The 20,554-nt window shown below is 37.1% G+C and overlaps 3 protein-coding genes across 10 annotated transcripts; 1 reads left to right on the top strand and 2 right to left on the bottom strand.

Moving 5' to 3' along the window:
* Window positions 1–67: 67 nt before the first annotated feature.
* On the bottom strand, window positions 68–2,633 carry cUnhxorf58 (chromosome Un CXorf58 homolog). Its single transcript, XM_079450993.1, has 7 exons — window positions 2,346–2,633; window positions 1,901–1,995; window positions 1,562–1,667; window positions 1,351–1,482; window positions 1,066–1,274; window positions 817–907; window positions 68–602 (listed from the first exon to the last, which is right to left on the bottom strand). The coding sequence occupies exons 1-7, from the start codon at window positions 2,445–2,447 to the stop codon at window positions 369–371; spliced, it is 969 nt and encodes a 322-aa protein (XP_079307119.1). The 5' UTR covers window positions 2,448–2,633; the 3' UTR covers window positions 68–368.
* A 1,271-nt stretch (window positions 2,634–3,904) lies between these two features.
* On the top strand, window positions 3,905–11,508 carry apooa (apolipoprotein O, a). 6 transcript variants are annotated; one of them, XM_079451224.1, is made up of 10 exons: window positions 3,921–3,993; window positions 5,032–5,136; window positions 5,381–5,500; window positions 6,128–6,160; window positions 8,011–8,065; window positions 8,668–8,763; window positions 9,004–9,095; window positions 9,738–9,827; window positions 9,907–9,952; window positions 10,711–11,508. In XM_079451224.1, exons 1-9 carry the CDS (start codon window positions 3,985–3,987, stop codon window positions 9,949–9,951), a joined length of 645 nt encoding a protein of 214 aa, XP_079307350.1. In that variant the 5' UTR covers window positions 3,921–3,984; the 3' UTR covers window position 9,952; window positions 10,711–11,508. The 6 variants fall into 6 exon arrangements, 5 of the variants coding, with proteins under 5 accessions (XP_079307352.1, XP_079307350.1, XP_079307351.1 ...); XR_013786329.1 differs by having other exon boundaries at window positions 3,958–3,993; window positions 9,216–9,827; window positions 10,711–10,952; XM_079451227.1 differs by having other exon boundaries at window positions 3,987–4,065; window positions 10,711–11,073.
* Window positions 11,509–11,717: 209 nt separating this feature from the next.
* Window positions 11,718–20,516, bottom strand: LOC306891175 (diamine acetyltransferase 1-like; the record flags this gene model as incomplete). 3 transcript variants are annotated; one of them, XM_079451231.1, is made up of 6 exons in its annotated part: window positions 20,214–20,420; window positions 13,245–13,296; window positions 13,051–13,134; window positions 12,679–12,780; window positions 12,537–12,577; window positions 11,718–11,885 (listed from the first exon to the last, which is right to left on the bottom strand). In XM_079451231.1, the coding sequence occupies exons 1-6, from the start codon at window positions 20,277–20,279 to the stop codon at window positions 11,718–11,720; spliced, it is 513 nt and encodes a 170-aa protein (XP_079307357.1). In that variant the 5' UTR covers window positions 20,280–20,420. The 3 variants fall into 3 exon arrangements, with proteins under 3 accessions (XP_079307357.1, XP_079307356.1, XP_079307355.1); XM_079451230.1 differs by lacking the exon at window positions 20,214–20,420 and adding an exon at window positions 13,407–13,675; XM_079451229.1 differs by lacking the exons at window positions 11,718–11,885; window positions 12,537–12,577; window positions 12,679–12,780; window positions 13,051–13,134; window positions 13,245–13,296 and adding exons at window positions 16,824–17,444; window positions 17,660–17,700; window positions 17,779–17,880; window positions 19,774–19,857; window positions 20,069–20,120 and having other exon boundaries at window positions 20,214–20,516.
* Window positions 20,517–20,554: the final 38 nt, after the last annotated feature.

Raw genomic sequence — 20,554 nt, 5'->3', positions numbered from 1 at the left:
ACTTTTATATCCGCAGAAAGATTGTGTGCATGTTAATATTTGTTATGGACCCTGACAAAGATCTTTTCAAGAACCTTTATTTTTCAGAGCATATTTAAAAAGTACTTTTGTTGCTGGAGGTAGCCACATTGTTTAACAATCTCAGCATCTCTTTGAAACGTTGGTTTGATATTTGAATAACTTTGAAATAGATTAAAAACAAGATTACATAGAAAATGTTTCAAAATTTTGACATTAAGTGACAAATCCTAATAACATTCTTAAAACAGAACACGAAATCTTTGTCCTAACAATGTTTTCTTGCGCGATCACAATATACAAAAAAGCTTTCAGGCTTATTGCGGATGTGTTACAGAAATGAAGCAATTTTATCCATCAACACATTGAAGAGCATCAATATCATCCACGTTCAGTTTTTTCGACCAGTTGCAGAGTTTTTCAGCCTCTTCCTCCCATTCAGACTCAGATGAGCTGTCATCATAATCTTCAGTCTTAACCGATGGCAGAACAATTTTGATGTCGTATCTCTCAGCAGTGTTCTGTTTATCCGTGTTATAGTTATTAATGTTGTCCAAACGCCTTTCTTCTTCCAAGACCGGGTTCTGGAGAGCAGACATGGTTTGGTCCAACAGTGAATTCATATAAGGCATCATTTCGTACATCCCTTGATTCTGTCGCATGCTGTTAACTTTAGAATATGTTTTTAATATGATGATTTTATTTGAATGTATTCAGGTTTTGGAGCTTGAATGATTTAAAGGGCTACCATTTTTACATCTATGTGAAAATGATGAAATGAATGAGAATTGAACGTACTCTCTCTGCCTCGCTCACGGTGTAGAGGCGTCTCTTAAGAGCTGCAGTGTTCTTAACTCGAGCTGAGCGCCGTGAAGAGACTGGCAAACATCTAGAATATGAGAAAGGTGATATGGGTAAAAAAACATGTCTCAACCGAAGCATGTGAGAGAATTGACTGTATCTGCGGCCTGCGGGACACTTACTGGTTTTATAAAAAGGAAACAGTGTGTCATTATAATTTCAGTAAAGTAAGAGGTAAGTGGGAACCTCTGAGAGAGCTGCTGTCTGGGGAAATGAGAGGAGGAGAGATGTCCCCACGACGGCCCTTTCTTTAGATGTGCCACAACAGAACCTGCCGTTCCTGATTTGATATTCTCCCTGGGAATGTTCCGTGACAAGACCACTTGAGACAGAAACCTCCAGCTGTTTTCCCGACCGCCTAGACAAGCGGGAAGCTCATCCAGGTGGCTGGAATACTGAGAGGGCGTAAAGGATGAATAAACAACACGATCGCACCACAATATGTTTACAAACTATCAAATATTGAAAAACCTGCATAAAGTCTCTCATGCAGATGACATCTTGTGCTTCAGTAATGGCTCCGCTCCGCCTGTGAATCTCGTCCACTGAGACGAAGTCCATGAATGTTCTAGCTCCCATCATTCTGCACGTGTCTGCTGTGGCCTGTTTAAAATGCACAGCATTTTATTATTTTGCCTCCAGGGTAAACATTTTTCAATATTACACTGATTCAAAACCGTACCTGGTTGGAGGGAGTGAAAAGTTTTTTGCCGGAGAGATAATGTCCTCCAACGCCAATGTGGAAAATCTTGAACACCACAGAAGGTGGAAAATGAGCTCCTGCGAACCTGAGCATATCAGAAAAACGACTTAACCTGTTTATCAACCAGTCTATCACTAACAGGCCTGTATATTTATGAAAAACGGAGAGGGACAATGTGACAAAGTATGTGGTCGTGGAGTTTATTTAGCCTAACCATCAGTTGAGGTTTACGCTTGGATGCGTGTTGATGTGTAAGCTGTTGTTTACACGTGAATTTATCTGTAAAGTAAACGTGGATCTGAACACAAGTCCACCTGCCTGAATCTGAGCCTGTATTTCAGACTGGGGTCTTTCAGAAGCTGGGCTTCTCTCGGGCTCAGCTGACGCAGGGCAGCTGGTGCAAGACACCGCTCCTGAAACACAGACACAAGTAAATGCAGAATAATGAAATGACGACTTGAAAGAATCGAATAAATATATCCTTGCAGTATACATCTGATGGACTTGAGTAAAATGTGTTAAAAAGGGTTCTATACAGTTATGCCGCATAAAAAATTGGGACCAAAGGTTCAAAAAGGTTTTGTGGATGTTAAAGGTTCATTATTGAACCCACATAGCCTCATGCATACAAAATCACATTTACTATTTTTAAGAGTAACATTGTTGAATAAAGTAATAAGTCTCGCGTTGAAATTGTCGAACAGTTCACTTTTGCATGTTTGGGGGATTGTTTTCTGGTTTAAAAAAGGCAAGATTAACTTACTGCTGAGCGTACCGTATTCACAAGGAGTTTGAAGAGTCTTCTGTTTCTATACGATCTCCAGTATGACTGAATTCTTCTGGCACAATTCTCATGCAGCTCCATTTAAAAAAGCAAATTAGAATAGTTTGTAAATAGCCTATATTTTTTAGTGTAGTTCTGAATGCTTTTAAATCGGCAATATTTATACAAGTTTACGTTTCTTCATGATGTCAGAGAAAACGTACTTTAACTTTACATGCCCAAACTGCTTTTGACGTTGTTGACTTTGTTCGTCTTGGTTGCTAAGGAACCGATGAACGAATTTAAACCAAATGACATGACAATACAGCCAACATAGGCTAACAAGTGTCCCCTTAAACAATACGCATTGTGATGACATAACGGTAAACAAATTGTTAAAATGATTAAAATAACCGATCAGTGTAAAAGCATTATTTAGAGTGCAAGTGCTGTTCATGAACACCAGATGGCGGAATAAACACAATCTGACTACAATCCAAGTACCTTTCGGGAAAGTCTCCGCACTCGGCAGCCATATTTGCAGCACCTAATTTCAGTCATACAAGACCACGCCCTATGTAATAAAATGGGAAGAACCGATATCTTCAAACTTTTTTTATTGTTTTTATTTTAATTTATTATTATACATTTTGTATGCTTTATTAAATCAATGCCATAAGAACAAGAGGTATTACATATTCAAGTCACATTAACATTCGTTGCCAGGTAGAAACGAAAATAGAAAAAAGAAAGAAATAGAATTACATAGATTTAAATGTTTTCAGAGCTTTACATGTTTTCAGTGCTTTTTAACTTTTTTATCTATATACAATTTGAAGTCGTTAATAAAATGTGAAAATTTTTCTTCTCTTTCTTGACCACAAAATTCACAGGTATATACGTTATTAAGCTTAAATCTTTCCAAAACATGCTTAGCAGGATCAATTATATGGGCTATTCTATAAGACACTTTCTTCATTTTGTTATTGATACAAAACTTATTTGGCAGTTTCCAAGCTTTAACCCAAGAGACCAAATAAAGAAGACCAAAATAATCTTGCTGCAGGTAAAGACACAGAACAAAGAGCATCCCTTATAATCTTATTAATACATTTTTGTTTTAAAACATCAACATTTTCAATCAAAATGTTTCTACAAGGATGCTGATTCCTTCTGAAATGCAGTTGTTTTTTCAATACTGTCACACTCTTTGGAATTGTGTCAATATCAATAGCAAATTATCTTGGTATAATTGCTAATTGGAATATCTTCAAACTCGCACGATGGAGGTCGCAATATAACGTCATATTTCTGACAAAATGAAACTTACATCAATCGTACAATACATTTTGTTTATTAACCTCAATTTGAACTAAAATAGGTTGTTGTCGTGCGTAAATGTTGACAAGCGCTTCTCAACATACAGTAGAGCCCCTCCCCCAAATATAGTATTTAGCGATTGATGATTGGTTCCTTTCCGGCGTCCTTTGCTAGAAGGTCGCGCTTTCCCAATTTATATAAAACAGGGGCGTCTTGTCAATTTATATCATCTTTGTTGTAATGCGCTTCGTGAACACTAGATGGCGGTAACTGTGATGGTGTGCTCGCGCTTCTCAGCGGTGAAGAAGACAATCGGAACATGTACAAGGTGAGGATTACAAACTTTAAGTGATCCGTCAGTCTTGCTCTTATTGCGGCTCGTCCTTCTGTATTCGCTCGGGTTTGTTCTAGCCGTGCGCTATTCATGATTATTAAACACTTACAAGGAGTTCAATCGAGTTTAAGTGCTTATAATAAGGGACAGGAAATACAAGGACACCGCATGAGATAAAATTGGAAACGTATCATGTGTTTTTAAAAAGCCTCTATTTGTGTATATATATATATATATATATATATATATATATATCGAACGTGTCATTTAATTTCACGGTATCCGTTGAAATTACTTGTGAAAATAACCGAGGTTACGACAGTTTTACTAGAATAAAATCGAGGTCAGCATTTTTTTACTCACTGTCTATCATGCGACGGTAAGTCACAAATCTTGTATTTAAAACGGTGATTATTTTGTAAAGTGTTCTTTTTAAAATATGCCTTAAAAAATAAAGAAAATATTATTTGACATCCACGCTTGTCGAGTGACCGCTGCAGTACCACATGTGTCCAATACGTGGAGACAAAACACCTTGAAGTTTGAAGGACAATCAAACGTTCTAGAAATCTGTTGTTTTAAAAATGGGATTGTTCAACAGTACTTTCTGATACAGACTTCATAACTCATATTTTCTCAGATATTAGTCAAGAAAAACCCAAACACTGCTCTTCGGATATGAACTGTGGGTTTACCACAGTAATTTTAGTTTAACTGCAGTATTTGCGGTAATGGTGATATCATGGTGTAAAAAACGTGATCTCTACACTTTAACTGAAAAAACTGAATTAATTTAGTAAGGGTTTCACAGAATTTCTTTAAAAACGAGTAGTGAGACCTTGAATGTTCTCAAAACAACTCTGTGTGGGTACTTTGGGTCAATGTGTGTGTGTGTGTCAAGTGTGTTGACATTCAATACAAACTTTGTGAAGTTGTGCAGTGTTTGAGCTTGACCTTTAAGAGGTTTGGATCAGTTAATACTGTCTGACTGGTTTATTTATGTCCTCTGTTTTCCTGGCGATGTTTTGATAGGTGGGAGGGGTAGCTGGAGTCTCAGGGGCTCTGGGAATGTTATCGGCCTCTGTGCTGGCCCGCAGCAGAGATGATAAACCCAGCACAGCTCTGAGTGTGGACGAGGTACAGCGAATCCCACAAAACCACACGATCAAACCAACTATTTTAAAACTATTACGTCATTTAAATGTACAACTGTGCCAGTTTTGTGGTAAGAATAATAAACAAACCAGAAGTAAAAAGTTAAGATGGAAGCGATGTATTCTTTCAAATTTTAATCTGAAATCTAGACCAATATCTGTATTTATTTCAGCATTTACACTTTACATTTTTTTAACTGTTTTTCTTAAATCCATCGCTTTTGCAGTTGTCTCTCTACACGACACCGCAGGAGAGGTTCAGATATGTGGAGCCTGAGAAAGGGCAGGTGGAAGAACGTGTCACCACATTAAGAAAACTGGCTGAGCCTTATACCACTTTGTGCCAGGTAAAAACTGTCAGACTAGACCCTGTATTGATATCAAGCCGATCATTATCGCCTAAGTAATCCAGACAGGGGGATCAGGACCCGATGAGCAGCCGAGGGGTCTTTATCACCCTAAAGGAGTTTTTTATAGCAACACATAAAGCGTCACAGCTTTGCATGTTTGTGCTGGCTAGTGCATCTGTTCTGCATGGCATTTCTAACCAGAACACAATTCATTCTCACCACTTTCTTATACACACCAATCATTTCTTTCATGTGGAATTAAATAATGTTGTTAAGAAAAATCTTTGAGTAATTGTGTTGATGAATGAATGTATCTAACCTAATTACCTTAATATGTCCTCTATTACTAATCACTTGAAAATCTCTTTTTATTTCATTTTATTATGTGGGGTCTGTGTCAGAGCTGCAGTCAAATATAATTCCTTTTCTTTTTTGATTTGATAGATTTTTGATATGTGTAGTTAGTAAATAATAGAAGCTCATATTAAATGGACTGTAGCTCTTCCTAGCATTCGTCCTGCCTCACATAATGATAAAGAAATCATTTGACATTCATGATTTGGTTCCTCTTCATTGCGGTTTTGATTTGGCCGTCTGGTCTCTGGGGTTCTGGGTCGTGTTCAGCAAACAGCCGGCTCGGCCAGACAGAAAGTTCAGGTACAGATGAGCACATACATCAGACATACAGTACAGAAATATAGCAGGCACACATCCTCATTTTCATTCAACTTCACAGGCTTTCTGGAATTTATCAGTGTGCCTCTACCTTATTATTTCTCCTTGTTGTTAAAGCCACAATATGGAAGAATTTTGTGGTGAAATATCCAAAAATCACTTGCACAGTGTGATATATGTCATGCAGTTGTGTATTTACATGATCCCAAATGTTCCCAATAATGTGCAAATCCAGAGACATTCCTATTTAATATAATGGCCCGTCCCTTGCATATCAGTGATTTAATATCCGCTGCTCTGCATTACCCTCAGTTTCCGGTTGTAGAAACTATGGTAAATGTGGAAGTGGTTATACAGCATCTGTTGTTCTGTTATTATGGATCATGATTACTCTTTGGCGAGCAAAGGAAACCCCCAAAAATGTATGACTGTTTTAAACACGTACAACTGTGTAGCATTACGCTACCAAATCAATTGACAAAGTCCAATATCATTCGCAGGCTAATGTAGTATCACATTCCACGTTTCTTGTAAGCAAATTCATTACGATGACATGAAATACAATTCATTCATGACCTCGTCCGTGAACATGATGGGTGATCTCCATACGCCTCTGGATTGTGAAAACGACCTGTACCATAATTCCACTCTCATTCATAACGCCATTTAGCTTCGCCTTTTGTTGTTGTTTTGAAAGTGCACCATCTAGCGGTCCAAATTTACATATTGTGGCTTTAATGTGGATAATACACAGTCAATGTTATCCTCATAATGTTTGGTTCAGAGTAAAAGTCAATCTCTAAAACAGACAGATGGTAATAATGAACGTGACTTTAACCATTTCTTTAAAACGATTTGGCAGTGCAACTCTCCAGTTGTATTGTGTGATGTTCTTAAGTGAACAGCGTGAAGCTGAAGGATGATACAGCGTATTGAAAATATAACAAAAGTAGAGGAATGATCTGATGAAATGTGACATGAGAGCATTACAGACACGCAGCTGATAGAAGGTTTGACATGTTGTCCGCTGTTGCTGTGACCTCAGTGTTCAGCTGAATATAACTTCCGCACACACGAGCAGAGTCACACTGAAAGCAGAACAGCCTTTATGAAAAACCCCACATCACTTACAGACCCAGATGTGGGGAATGGTTTTATTGTTTTTACGCACATGTTTATTGGAATATATACATGTAAAAGATGCTTCAGCTGTAATACATTACATGACAGGGCTGAACTATTCACCTTCATCTCAGACAGATCTGATTATCTGTTATAGCTTTTGTTATATCTTATCTGTATCAGTCATGCATTATGCGTTTATAGCTGTTGATATAAAGATTTATTCAGGGTGAACTTTTGTAAAGTATCAAAATCTTAAAAAGCTATAAACCTAGAGACTGTAAACCTAGATTTCAACCAATAAACCTTTGGACTGGGAAAGGAATTGCATTACTTTCCCTTGTGTCGTCCCAAACTGGCATAACTTTGCCTTTTCCGTGATATATTTAAAAGCACACGGTTTTTAGTACAAAAAAAATCATACAGCGAGAAAAATCTTCCAGGTTCATGGAAATGTTTTCCAAATCGTATGAATTCCTCGGAACAAAGAGTTCAGAAATGACGAGTAAATAAATTGCATTTTCATTTTGAGTGAACATTTACTCTACATCTTTCGCAAATGTTACTTTTAAGGTCAGTGTGGGTCTGTCGCTTTAGCTTAAGCGTTTATTTGTGATTCGCAAGAGTTTTTAATAAGCATATAGAATAAATTTTCTGTAAACTTTTAAGTTATGTTATGTTTTTTTCTTGTGTTTGAATTGGAACCCAAGGGCGTCTATGGAGCAGTGAAACCCAGGTTGGACAGTACTGTACAGTTTGGACAAAGTACGTGATCACACACATATAAAGGAAACGTGCTTTTAGTAAGGGATAATCCACGGCTAGCCGTTCATTAAAGGATTTTAGTGCACGACGTGGAGGCCAAGAACCACCCAATACCTGACCTTTAATGCACGGCTAGCTGTGGATTATCACGTTTAGACCATTGGTCATTTGCCAAGTTCAAGCTGTTATTGATGTTTAATGATAATGTTTTATCAGAAAATTACAGTAGTTTTTGTCCGTTGACTGGAACTACCTGTGCATTAAATGGTTAAAATGCACACCGTACAGCCAATCGAAATCCAGTATTTAAACAGACCATGGTTTAAACTCATATATAAGATCATTTAAGCTTAAAGGGACAGTTCCCCCAAAAATGAAAATTCTGTCATTGTTTACTCACCCTTGAGTTGTTCCAAATCTGTATAAATTTCCTTGCTCAGAGAAAGACATTTGTAAGAATGCTTGTAACCAAACAGTTCTTGCACCCCATTAACTATCAAAGTATACGAAAAATGACAATACAAATTTCTGGGTGAAGTGTTTCTTAAAGTAGGTATAGCACAGTGTTTGTTAAATGACGTGACTCTTATGCTTTGATTCAGATAGCTATGCCTACGTGAAGAACCCTCCACCTGAGTTTTACCCCAGAGCGTGTGTCATTGGCTTCGCTGGGATCATTGGACTTTTCCTTGGAAGAGGTAGTGTAATGTTTAAAGCCGTCTTTTGGGCATAGCTTCAAGCAGCAGCCATTCGCTCCCAAACAGTCTATTCCACATACATAACAGTACATACAGCTTTATTTAAACGATATTGGATAATAAAGCATTAAGGCATTTTTGTCGACATTAGTTTTGAAGCCCAGAAAGCTAGCGTGTCTTCATGCAATTCACATTATCACAGTGCATTATTAGCAGCTGATTTTGAGGTTTGTTCTTCAGGCTCCAGGCTGAAGAGACTTATCTACCCCAGCGGACTCATGGCCGTGGCAGCGTCTCTTTACTATCCACAAGAAGCTGTAACTATAGTAAAGGTGCGCCCTGTATTCATTTCACCTCGGTTTTATTTGTAACTGTTATTGTTAGATGCCATGGTTTAGCACAGCGTGTCAACCCTTCGCTCCCGCTGAGACAAGCTTTGGTGTGATTGACAGGAAGGGTGAGGCATCCATAATGTTCCACAACATCAGCCCAGTGAAAAACAGCAGATAAAACGCATTCCTGATGCCTCCCAGGGACATTAACTGAAGCTCACGCTGTGAAGCGCACAAACACAGGGGGTTTATTATTACATGTGTGTCCGTTTTGATCATGACCTGTATGGACAGTGGAAAGCGGTCCGCACCTCTCCTGTTATCTTTTACCATCATGTGTGCCGGGGGATTGAAGGTGTCGGCACATCATTACGAAAAAAAATCACATTTAGAAAATGTCTGTCTGATATGCTGACAGACACGTCCTGAAAAACCAGCGGGGGTCACCGATTAAATCATAGAACAGCCCAAGAATAAGCATACGACAGATTTGTTTTAGAACTATTGTTTTCCCACTTGAATTCAATTGTTTTCAGTGGATGTATAAATTTAGTTCCCTTCAAATTCACACAGGTGTCATCATTCACACAGAAATTCTGATACAATGATCTATTAAAGATCTTAATAACCTTCCCTCGACAGGGAACAGGGGACACTGTGTACGACTGGGCCCTGCAGGCTTATGTAGCCGTGGAGAAGCTGTTTAAAGATAAGCCCAGAGTTCATCAGAAGGTCAGTTTGTCTCCACTTATCCAAACTTTCTCCTATGTGCAGATGGTGTTGAGTGTCATATTGTTGTGTGTTTTTATAGGACAGTCAAGCGGAAAAGAATTCTGGTGGAGAAACCAAAGCTTAAGGTACAAAACAGCAGAAGAACTCGGCATCTTTATCCCCACATAAAGATTTTAACAGACATAGTGATTGGACAAACTTATTTATATTCTGGCTCTGTGCAATATTTGCACTTGGGGATGAATAACAATGTGTTGTAGATTTATCATGATTTAATTTTTATACGGATAGACGACTGTTAAATCCCGTTGGTTTAGCTGCCAACACGTGACCTGTGTGTTCTTAATTCCTATAGTTTTCATGTTATGTTAAAATTCTGTTTTTTAATTTTTCAGAGAGAGCGGTATTCAGTTGTTTTTAATTCACATTCAAAACATTCAGTTAAACCTTGAATGTTGTCAGTTCTATAACAAGTTTTATGTGCAACAAAAATGTCATTGAAAATGTTTAATGTTTGAAATACGAACCTTTAACTTACATTTTTGGTGTTATTTAAAATATTGTGATCACTTTGTGAACCCAGTATTGTGTATTTTATCCAATTGTGAGCTGAGTGTATCCTTACACCCCTAAAATGTATTTTATTAGTTAACAAAATATCAAGCGTAGTTTAATAAGTATACAGTATTTGTTTTATGGCACAAAATCAAACTCCTGTTTGCAAAGTGGTTTGCTTGGGTAGTTTACTTTCTTTAAAATCTCTACAATTGCTTTGATATTTATATTTGTAATCTATCTAAACCAGTCACATTCATAAATTAAGTGTCACTTAAATTGACACTTTCGTTTTGAGCGAGATAAACTTTCATCTTTACGTTTGCAGATTCTCATCTCTTCCGGATGATTCTGTGACAGTGTGAGATGGCCTGTTTCTTGTTGCATTGCAAATACAGGATCTGCCCTCCTTGATCTTAATGCCCCGTTTTTGCACAACCCGCTTCCTCTTTCATCTGTCAGTCATCAGAGAAGAGTTAGTGGTGTGAATGTTTTAGACTTGAAAACAAGCTACTGCGATTGTATTATAAAAGCACTTGTGTAACAAAATAAATGTGATCTTGTGGTTTGATTTCTGAATGTGTTGAAATGTTATAGTGCTGAATGTCAGAAATTAATGTTGACTATCAGGTTGTGCCTGATCGTTCCGAACTTCCTGTTCTTTTGCATAAAAACTGAAACTGTGGCAGTTTGAGAACCTCAGAGCTTCTTTCAGATTAAGAGGTCGCCTGTTTGTGCCAATGCAGCCTCACGTGATGTAGACATTTAAAATGTGTGCCTGAGGGAGAACGTTTCGCTTACTAAATATTAGAGAGCTTAAAATCAACATGAAATCAAAATTGACCTTTGGTTAAACTACAAAATGTTTTGATTCCAAACCACGAAACCCATTTAAACATCATTTTGACTCCGAAAGTTATTTTATGGTTTACCCAAGCACTCTTATTTTTAAACCCCTTGCCATAGCGACAATAACATCAGATTCAATATTGCATTTCAGAAAGTACAAGACATAGATAAAATGGGTTGTTATACTCTTTCATGTTGACTTCAAAACCATAGCAGCAATTATAAGTATTATTCCTAAAGCTTTTGACATTGAAAAGTGTTCATTACAGCCCTAAACTGGGTCCAGACACATGAGTTACTTTTATGTTCTTTACTGGTACAAATCAGCGATTCATTTTCTCACTCTCGAAGTATAAACTTTATTGACCAATACATTGCAGATGTAATCTCAGTCATTATTCATGGACAATATAAATTAAACCAATCAAAAGCATAAGAGGAAATCTATAGAAATCCCTGTCTATTGAACATCTGTCCGCCACAGGTCTACTTGGAAGACATCTTGAGTAGGTTGAGCTTGTCGATCTCGTACAGACGCCATCCCTCCTCGTGCGAGAGGTCGGAGGCGCCACGTCGCTTGTAGAACTCGATGGACGATGTGTTCCACTCCGCCACAATGAAGTGCATCCCGCTACATCGAGTTTTAACTGCCGTCTGCGGGATGTGAAACAGGAAGACATTGAGTGAACCAACTATTCCTGTTATTTTTCCTTCTGGTCAAATGGTAGCCTTGTTTAGATGGTTTTTGAGATACGATGTCTGAATGTACAACCAAAAACTAATAGCCGTGCAAGAAATCATTTTTATTATGGTTAACTGCACTATAAATGTGCAGTTTTTTTTAACATTTATGACGATGGACCTTAAAAGATGTCATCTTAGTGTTAATTTCAATGAATACAACAACGGTGTTAAAATGCATCAAAAAACAAGGCTGTCCTGACATTAAACTTTATGAAATCTTTTGGTTTATACGTATTTCTTACACTACTTGAGACAATCCCTCAAAATATAGTGTTGTGCTGACAGTACACACACAAACCGTTTAGTTTTGTTAGTGATTCCGTCTTACAGTGTACTGTGGGGTGTCAAGTGCTTTTGTAAACACAAAAACGTCTGAATAAATGACAGAAGTTTAATTTGGCTAAATTTTGTTCGTCGTGTGTGGCGGTTTTACTTGGGGCTTTCATTTCACATTCGTGGCGATCTTGCATAGTTCATTTCTGATGCTATACGTTTGGCTTATGTTTATGGTTTACGCTTTGTTTAATTTAATCTTGTCCCAATGTGCAGTATCATGTATACCTCGCTCAGAGTCCTTAATATTTCAGAGCCAATCCCGTAACCTGTAAATGCACAGAAGATACATTCATTTTATGTTAAAGAAACCTCATGTTTAGTTTTTGATCTATAGGCAAACAGCTGAACCGTGTCTTCAGCATCATACCTCTGAATTCCTTCATAACATAGAAGTCCTCCAGGTACAGCAGCTTCCCGATCCAGGGGTCATAGGTGAAGTAGTACATGGCAAACCCAATCACTGTATAACCTAAACAAACAAAAAAAAACACTCCATAAGAATGTGCACTGCGTTTTGAGTGTACAATAGGATCTTAAAGCTTCAAGCGGCTAAACTAAACGCAAGGCTGGAATAATTCACAGTCTCGTGATAATACGGTTCCCGATAACGGGAAGAATGACGTCACCAAATGGACGGAGTAAACGTCGACGTTTCGTTAACGTCAAGTATTTTCAACACGGTAACGTTAGCCTATAGTTCATCTTAAATATGCGACAAACAGTGATATGTTTGACTTGCCCTCTGTAGACTGGTTTTCTTTCGGTACTTCTGCGACGACGCAGTGATAAAACGGATGATCTCCGAACCCGTCCTCCAGTAACTCTAAAAATAAATAAATATACAAATAAATACAAACACGTACTAAAGATGACCAAGTTAATGTGACAGGTTTTAACGTTTGAAGGCCGAATAAAAGTTCAGACGTCACGTACCTTTCTCGGTTAGCACAACCTGTTCCTCCATTTCCTCAAACTTGGCAAGTTCCTGAAATATGAAAGGGTGACGTTACAAATGTTCACCGTTGAATGAATTCAAACTAACCGACGGACGACATTAGTTAAGATTGTTTAATACTAATATATTTGACGATTTACCTTTATGAGTCGCAGTATATCAGACACGTCTTTGGGCTCGGCTTTCCGTAATATAAACATTTTCTTCTTTTACTCTTTTTCCCTTTTCTCACTAGTCCTCGGTATGTGAAATGCAGTAAGATTTGTTTCTTCATTCGCTTCCAAGGGGGTTGCCCTCAGCAGAAAGTACGGGCGTCAGTCAGGTATTACATGTAAGCTGAAGTCGCTAGAGGTATTGTGTCAGCTCCGACGGTTGCTGGCGTATATATACGCGGAGGCGTCGTGACATCACCGACCGGATGTTGTGACGTTAGTTTATAGTTGACTCACGTCGCACGCAGGCAGTGAGAATACCAGTATAAACCAGACCAGAAAACAGCTGCATCTTGGCCAAAAATAGTCTTAAAGAGTCTGCATCTTTATTTTATAGTATATATTAAAGCCTACTAAAGTAATATTGTTACACACAGGCTACCTCACTTGGTTATTTAGACAATACAATTCATCACTAACAACGAAAGTTATGGCAACCGTAGCAAGTTTCTGAAGTAAGACCAGTGCTCGAGTTGAAGGGGGGCTGGGGGGATCCGGGACCCCCATTAGGCATTAGGGACTCCCATAACAAGTAAAAAATTTACTTAGGGGGGCCATTGGATATTTTTATTTGAGTAAAAATAATAATGATATTGACCCTGGATCACAAAACCAGTCTTATGGAGCACGGGGACATTTTAAATAAAAGCCAAAAATACATTGTGTGGGTCAAAATTATAGATTTTTCTTTAATGCCAAAAATCATTAGGATATTAAGTAAAGATCATGTTCCATAGATATTTTGTAAATTTTCAACCAGAAATATATAAAAACTTTATTTTTGTGAGTGGGTGGCCTCGGTTTAACAACTTCAAAGGCGATTTTCTCAATATTTAGATTTTGTGCACCCTTTACTTCCAGAGTTTTACACTCTTGTATCTCCACCAGATATTGTCCCATCTTAGCAACCCATATATCAATAAAAAGCTTATCTATTCAGCTTTCGGTTGATGTAAAAAACTCAATTTCGAAAAAATTGACCCATAAGACTGGTTTTGTTGTCCAGGGTCACAAATGTGATTAAATTCATGCGATGGATTTGGTAAATTTTGTGAATTAATTATTTACAATAATTTGTATTAGGTTTGTTTATGGGCTAGTTGTCATGTCACTTTAAATTTGAAACGCCAAACCACAATTAAATGTCATTTCTGTTCCAAGCCTGTTGATTTGATCCAAAACACAGTAAAAGCCTGTTCTTTTATGCAAGCCTGTTTTGAATAAATATAGATATGCATATTATGATCAAATATATTGTGTATTTTGTATAAATTGTATATTTTCGACACAAACCCCCAACCCCACAAAAATAAGTTTTGACTTGATTAAATTCGAGCACTAAGTAAGACCATCTCCATGGTTTAATAAATCACCTGGTCTAAGACATTTGGATCCCATTGTGTACAGTATTAGCACCTATTGTACTATCGCTCTATTATGACATATCGCTTATTGCTCCCCGAACTCTTTGTAAGTTGCTTTGGATAAAAGCGTCTGCTAAATGACTAAATGTAAATGTTTTACTTTACCATGTTTTTGGTAGTAGAACTTAAGAATGGTTGTTCGTTTCAAATAAAGGATGTTCGGTGACTTCCGTGCAGATGGAGGCACTATACAGCATTCTTGGTTAACATATATCCTTAGGCTCACATGGTATCAAGCAAAGACCGGAAAGACACAATCGTGTTGTTACCTGACAACTTGTTGGCCTAATTCTGATCATAGGCCTGTGTCCTTTTAGTTCTAATGCTTTCAAGCTTTCGAAATAAAGGTTTTATGATGGATCTCATTTTTGTACTGTATACTTGCACTTTTTACTTAAAATGAACCTACAGCATTAAAACCTAAAAAGCCAAACATTTTGTGTTTAAAAATCATTTGCAGAACGACAGATGTAGACATCAAAAGGCTGTCAGAGAAATAGAAAAAAGCACTCATCCCAGTGTATATAAAAGTTAAAAACAGGATATACTGAAATATTGCAATGAATATCGATGAAATAGTGATTTGCATAAGACAAAACCGATGGATCATGTTCTATACATTTAGTAATGCTGCTAGTGTACTTAATATAGCTGTGTATTTTTGTCAATACAGATAGATAGATGATACTTTATTCACCCGACGTGACCAACATACTGCACAAGCAACTTTTCGATATAGAAAAGTTTTTTACGTGCATAAAAAAATATGGGGGCATAATCAGGATATATGTCAGCAGGACACGATTGATGATTGATTGTAGAAAATATTATTTACAAATTTAATGTTTATTTTAATATTAATCATGATAAAAATTCAATCAGAGAAAGCTTTTTATCATTTATAAAGCATTGGAAATACTTAAGATACATTTGAAAAGTTTGATCTTTCTGCAAAGAGATCTTCAACATCATTAAATTAGATATGTGTTTTAATCGTTGTGAATGAATAATTTATGGCACAAGCATATATATCTGGCCTGTTGTTTTGAATGGGATATATTCAGCACTGACTCATTCATATCCGCTGGAATATTCTTTACTGGGAGACCAAAAGGAGGAAGTTTCCTGTGACAACACCGAGACCGAGCGATTACCAGAACCTTCAACCCCACCACAGCATGTTTTCATGTAAAACCTTTTTATCATTTACATTTAGTCATTTAGCAGACGTTTTATCCAAAGCGACTTACAAAGAGTTCGGGGAACAATAAGCGATATGTCATACAAAAAGCAATAGTACAATAGGTGCTAATACAAAAACCTGTTTAAAACCTGTAAGTTCTTCTGGGGAAGACAAATGAATATATCTTGAGAAATTTCTCAAGACTAAATGTCATGGTTCTGTATCTGTTGGACTCAATGGTTCTCACGTATATTTTCATGTTCTGCAGAAGAAAACCTTCAAGTTTGGAATAACATGAGGGTCCTAATGTAATAAAACAATATAATAATAAAAAACATTTAGGGGTGAATATCCCTTTAATATCTGGAAAATTATACATTGTAAAGATTGTCATTTACAGTTATAAATGTTAGATCTGCAGTGAAGAATGTCTCCATATGAACACGTCCGTAAGACAGGAAGACATTGTTATTTTAACAGTTATGTTTCCTTTAGATCAGACAAAGGTTTCAAAGCATGATGGAAATAGACTTTCTGTTGGTTTTGGAGTGAAGGGTCCTTTTACACAGTAGCTTAAAACTGCAAAACATATTTTCCTGTTCCGGTCACTATCACCCAGTTTAGTTCACTTAACATTTACAGACACCAGCAGTCAAAACAGGATGAGATCTCATATATGCAAGTCTGGAGTAAGTGCAATCATAATCAGACAATGAAGCCACCACACGTGAAGACACACCCATTTAAACATTTTTAATTTTCCTCTATGAACTATTTAAAAACATTACTTAAATGACATTAAACAGAAATATAAAATGGCATATGCATGACAACATCGGTACACTGCATTGTAGCCAAAATCTAAAACTAAAGCATTTGATGCATGAATTATGAAATCGATGAAATCTGAAATGTTTTGCTCGACCTGAAAAAACAAGAGGTTCTTCAGTGCATCACTACTTTCACAAAAACACAAAATGACTTATAATAAAGTTAAAGATCTTATGGAATTATGATTTAGAATAAAATAAAAGTTTAGATGTATCATTCTGAATGGTCAAAAATCTGTTCACTTTAGTGGACACCATAAACAAGGGGCTGATCATGGATTAAATACTACAGATGAATTCCTCCAGCCATCTAAGGCACATGTACGCTTCTGGAAGCCGCATCGTCCTGACCTCTCGTTCACTCCTCATCCGTCATCTTCATCAGGTTTTGTTTGTCAATCTTGAAGAGCCTCCATCCTTCTTCCAGGGAGAGGTCTGAAGCTCCACGCCGCTTGTAGAACTCGATGGAGGGTTTGTTCCACTCTGCCACGATGAAGTGCATACTACTGCAGCGTGTCCTCACGGCCGTCTAGAGTACAGTAAATGATCAGAGTACAGAGATTTAGCACAAGATATACTGACATGAGGAAGATTAAAAAGCCATATAATGTTGCGATTATTTATAACTCTTAGTAAACACCTTGACCTTTGCAAACTACTTTACGTCGGAAAAACACCAGTACAAGTGTACTATGGAAACTTTACTGTTATGGAAGGGAAAGTAGATGATTGATAAAAACGTACATGACTCAGTTTCTTTAGGATTTCAGAGCCCATTCCGAAACCTAGCGATGGAAGAAGGTCAAATTTAGTTTTTTTAAAAAGACGATATCAAAACCATGCAGAAAACACAACAGCCATACCTCTGTATTCCTTCATGACATAGAAGTCTTCCAGATACAGCAATTTGCCAATCCAGGGGTCATAGGTGAAATAATACATGGCAAAGCCGATGATCACATGACCTGGAAAACAGAAGCCAAACAATGACTAATATTTCAATCAGTGCTATCAACAGTATTTGGGAAAATCACAAAGACGACGATGTTTGGAAATGTGCCGTTGGTTTTTTGAAATTTGCATTGGATTCATTTCGGAAAGTATTTATGTGGGATTACGGGCATCACAACCCTTCCGTACACCACAGTCACATGATTCCAGATCCAGATTACAATAAATCTGTTGTTCACTTGAATTTGCACATTCATACCAGTAGGGCTGGGAATTGAATCATTATTAAACAAAGTAGAATTGACTATTATTATCATGGAAAGTTGTATTCTTAACACTGCACATTTCGCTTCCCTAGATGCAAGAATGGTAACAAATCCCTATGAACCATTATAGGTGGGAAGTTGTTAGTTTTGGACATATTTTGTTTGGTGTGTGGCAGTGTTGGGCAAGTTACTCTGAAAAAGTCAGTAATTACTAGTTACAAATTACATATTAATTTACAGTTATGCATTTGGCAGACGGTTTTATCCAAAGCCACTTACATTCCATTAAACTATACATTTGTTTCTATATTCAATAGTGTAATTAGATTACAGTACAAATTACTCTCTTCAAAAAGTATTTAATTACTTTCTTCATCCTATATCAACCTTGATTACATAAGCGATTCAATGATAGACATGAAACGGCTCTTTTCATTCAATCAAATAAATAATACTGTATAAAACTACATACTATATGTAAGTAGTATTATTAACTGACCAAAGTATAACAAATGTGAGAATTATACATTAAAGCACAGATTTTAAAATTAGACTTAAATTACAGAGTAATCCCTTACTTTAGTTTTCAAAGGAAAAATAATTAAATTACAGCAACTATTTGCTTAGTAACTAAACTGTAAAACGTTGCTGTAGTTTTACAGCAGGTTTGCCAGTTACTTATTGTAGATTTAACTTTCCTATTAGTACTGTTTTCAATTCGAGTTACTTTGACATTTGATATTCAAAATGAGTAATAAGAGACTGGTCTCATTGCTGGCATTAGCACAGCAACAGTGCAAGCACTTTTTGTCTTGTTTTTTAGTAAAAGTATGTGAAACCTTTTAAATTACGATACATTTACAAGAAAAGTGACCTAAGATATTTAGTATTGTTTCAGGAAAGAAAAAGTTATGTGTTTAAAACAAAATTGTATATTAAATCTAAAGTAAGTTACTGGCAAACCTGCTGCAAAATTACAGCAATGTTTTACAGTGTAGTTTCACCCAACACTTGTATGAGGTTGGTGACATTGCCTTACCTCTGGTATATTGTTTTTGTTACACTATTGTAACCGATCTTTCAGTTACCTCCCCGCCCACCCATGTACACGCACAGGCCATGTACACGGCGAAGCAAGAGACTGTAGCCTGAAGACAATAGATTACAGAAGGGGGATTGGACAAAAGTTCTTGGCAAATGTAACTGTTTGTAACTGTAAATGTCCTGTTTGCTGGAACAGGAAAAGCTAAATATTTAAAAGGTCAATGCTCAAAATGTCTTTCTGCTTTTAATCTTGTGTTCCATGGAAGAAAATAAAACAGAATCTTGATGAAAGGTGATGTGTGTCATTTCTCTTCTAGCATCTGCATCAATATATTCACAGTAATACCCTTTTATCCGTATGACACTGACCAGACAAATGAATTTTCCAAACAGATCAGGACACTCAGATTTTATAGAAAGTCAACCTACGTATGCCTCATTTAAAGTGCTATGTGTGTTGGTATTTTAATACCAAGAAGAACAAACGTCACCTTTAATGTATAGTATATGCGTAATATGGACTATCTCTACCTCACTTGAATAACTGAAGATTTTGTGTATTGAGACTCAACAAAAGTGACTAGGCTGGTGTCTTACCATCAGCACTCTGATGCTTTTCGGGCACTTCGCCCACTATACAGTGATAAAACGGGTGATCTCCGAAGCCGTCCTCCAGGAGGTCTACAAAACCAAGAGTGCAGTTAGAAAGCACTTCCCATAGACATGTCAAAACATAATTAAGCGGGAGATAATACATGAACAAATAATACACAGCATGTATTCACATAACATTCGCATTTAAATAAATTGCCAGACTTGGACAACACTGATGGTTCATGCCTTTAATCTTTAGGATTGTGAGTGCTGTGAATGATATTGCATTATGCTTTACCTTCTTCAGTTAGAATAACTTGATTCTCCATTTCTTCATACTTTGCCAGTTCCTAATGAAACAATTTTAAGGAGGTTACATATTCTGATCAGATCAGTAACATTCGTCGACAAACAAATCTTTAATGTAGAGCGTAGAGTTTTACCTTTATGAGTCGCAGTATATCAGACACGTCTTTGGGCTCGGCTTTCCGTAATATAAACTTGTCCATTTTCTTCTTTTACTCTTCTTCCCTTTTCTCGCTAGTCCTCGGTATGTGAAAAGTAGTAAGATTTGTTTCTTCATCCGCGTCTCAGAGGGTCACCCTAAGCTACAGGTGTGAGATTGGATCTCTCCTGCTAGGAAAGGCATCCAGGATTTAGTGTGATGAGAACAGCTGTGCTCAAAGTCCGGAGCTCTCCGCCTTTTATTGATGCTCTGAAGGGGCAGAAACACACAGGCCACTCCCGCTGTGATTCTGTTTGTGTCCGTTATACATCAGGCCCT

Source organism: Barbatula barbatula, assembly GCF_947034865.1.
Source record: "Barbatula barbatula genome assembly, chromosome: 2".
Classification (NCBI taxonomy): domain Eukaryota; kingdom Metazoa; phylum Chordata; class Actinopteri; order Cypriniformes; family Nemacheilidae; genus Barbatula; species Barbatula barbatula.
This window is presented reverse-complemented; position numbering and strand designations above follow the sequence as displayed.